Source organism: Raphanus sativus, chromosome 2, assembly GCF_000801105.2.
Source record: "Raphanus sativus cultivar WK10039 chromosome 2, ASM80110v3, whole genome shotgun sequence".
NCBI lineage: Eukaryota > Viridiplantae > Streptophyta > Magnoliopsida > Brassicales > Brassicaceae > Raphanus > Raphanus sativus.
In genome coordinates this window covers 13294054-13296337 of record NC_079512.1, presented here as the reverse complement: position 1 = coordinate 13296337, position 2284 = coordinate 13294054, and the positions used below count along the sequence as shown (strand labels likewise).

At 44.5% G+C, this 2284-nt stretch overlaps 1 protein-coding gene across 1 annotated transcript; it reads left to right on the top strand.

Moving 5' to 3' along the window:
* Positions 1-1716, top strand: LOC108843654 (cytochrome P450 89A2). The gene has a single exon (XM_018616895.2). It carries the CDS (start codon positions 40-42, stop codon positions 1558-1560), a length of 1521 nt encoding a protein of 506 aa, XP_018472397.2. The 5' UTR covers positions 1-39; the 3' UTR covers positions 1561-1716.
* Positions 1717-2284: the final 568 nt, after the last annotated feature.

Here is a 2284-nt window from a genome sequence, read left to right as displayed (position 1 = left end):
AGAGGAAGAACAAAAAAAAGAATTAAACTGCAAAGAAAAATGGACATATGGCTACTCATCTTTGTTTCTCTCTGCGCATCTCTTCTCCTCCATCTTCTCCTCCTTCGCCTACGTAATTCATCCTCTCTTCCGCTACCTCCAGACCCCAACTTCTTCCCCTTTGTCGGAACCATCTGGTGGCTCCGACAAGGCTTAGGTGGTCTCGACACCTACCTCCGCTCCGTCCATCACCGTCTCGGCCCAATCATCACACTCCGTATCACTTCCCGTCCCGCCATCTTCATCGCCGATCGTTCCCTCGCTCACCAAGCTCTTGTCTCAAACGGTGCCGTTTTCGCCGATCGTCCACCAGCGCCTCCCATCAGCAAAATCGTCTCCAGCAATCAGCACAACATCAGCTCCGGGTCTTACGGGGCCACGTGGCGTCTTCTCCGACGAAACCTGACTTCTGAGATTCTCCATCCTTCACGTGTGAGGTCATACTCCCACGCTCGTCGCTGGGTTCTCGATATTCTATTTGATCGGTTTCGTAAGCATGGAAGCGAAGAAGACCCCATCGTTGTCGTTGATCATCTCCACTATGCGATGTTCGCGCTTCTTGTTCTTATGTGTTTTGGAGATAAGCTTGATGAGAAGCAGATCAAAGAGGTGGAGTTTGTCCAGAGAAGACAGCTTCTTAGCTTCTCGAGATTCAATATCCTTAACCTCTGGCCGAAGCTAACCAGATTGATATTCCGAAGTCGATGGGAAGAGTTTCATGAGATGCGGAGAGAGCAACGAGATGTTTTGCTTCCTCTGATTCGTGCTCGTAGAAAGATTGTTGAAGAGAGACCAGAAGAAGATAACAAAGACTACGTGCAATCGTATGTCGATACTCTGCTTGATCTCGAGCTTCCGGATGAGAAGAGAAAGCTAAACGAAGAAGAAATCGTGAGCTTATGCTCCGAGTTTCTCAACGGTGGGACTGACACGACAGCTACGGCGTTGCAGTGGATCATGGCGAATTTGGTTAAAAATCCGGAAATCCAAGAGAGATTATACGAGGAGATCAAAAGCGTTGCGGGGGAAGAAGCGAAGGAGATCGAGGAAGAAGAGGCACGCAAGATGCCGTACCTGAAGGCGGTGGTGTTGGAAGGTCTCCGGAGGCATCCCCCTGGACATTTCGTGCTACCGCACAGCGTCACAGAGGACACTGTGCTGGGAGGGTACAAGGTACCCAAGAGAGGGACTGTTAACTTCATGGTGGCGGAGATAGGAAGAGATCCGACGGTTTGGGATGAGCCAATGGCGTTTAGGCCTGAGAGGTTCATCGGAGAAGAAGAGCCGGTAGATATAACCGGTAGTCGGGGGATAAAGATGATGCCGTTTGGAGCGGGAAGGAGAATCTGTCCAGGGATAGGGCTGGCTATGCTGCACTTGGAGTACTATGTGGCCAATATGGTGAAGGAGTTTGAGTGGAAGGAAGTCAAAGGTTATGAAGTTGACTTGACTGAGAAGCTGGAGTTCACTGTCGTTATGAAGCATCCGCTTAAGGCTCGTGCTGTACCCAGGAGAAGTTAGACAAGTATCGTGTTCGATTCTCTTCTTTGGTTTAGTTTATTGTTCTCAAGATTTGATAATATGACCCTATGTGTACTTTGTTTGCTGGACTCAAACTGCGCAACCACATTTTCATCTGTTATGGAGTAGATGATAAATAAAATAAAAACTTCTATTTTCCTCCGGCTATATGTAAGTTCACTGCAACGAATTTCTCTAGTGTTTTGTTTGTATGGTGGGTTCTAGAATAGTTGGGATCTTTATGTGTATGTTGACGAGATTTTTGGTATGATTTGCTGGCCACCCTGCTTCTCCGCTACCATCCACAAGTGTAGTTTAGTATTTCGAAACAATCATATAAATTATTTTGTACTGCTTCGAACTATTTTGTACTGAAAAATAAAAAGTTATTTTCCGCAATCGTTTATGGTTGTAGGCGATTGCGATTGGACAAAAAAATTAAATTAAATTTAGATATATCCTAACTAGTCACAAACAAACTAAATGATTTTGTTTTTACAATAACTTATCAACGTTATATATATGACGACACGTTAACCATAATCTAGTTTCTATCCACTGAAATCATGGCATCCACACAAGAAAAAAGTCAAGGAACCAATGTAAGTGGGTTGTGATTTTTTTCCGCTAGTTTTGTTTTTTGATGATTTATGATATATTTTGCTGTTCAAGTTCTCTAAATCGCCGGTATATGATTCATATATATGTGTATGATTTTGTAATT

Bases quoted from the DNA above. Each gene is read 5' to 3' on its own strand.
- LOC108843654 (XM_018616895.2), top strand. From the start codon at position 40: ATGGACATATGGCTACTCATCTTTGTTTCTCTCTGCGCATCTCTTCTC.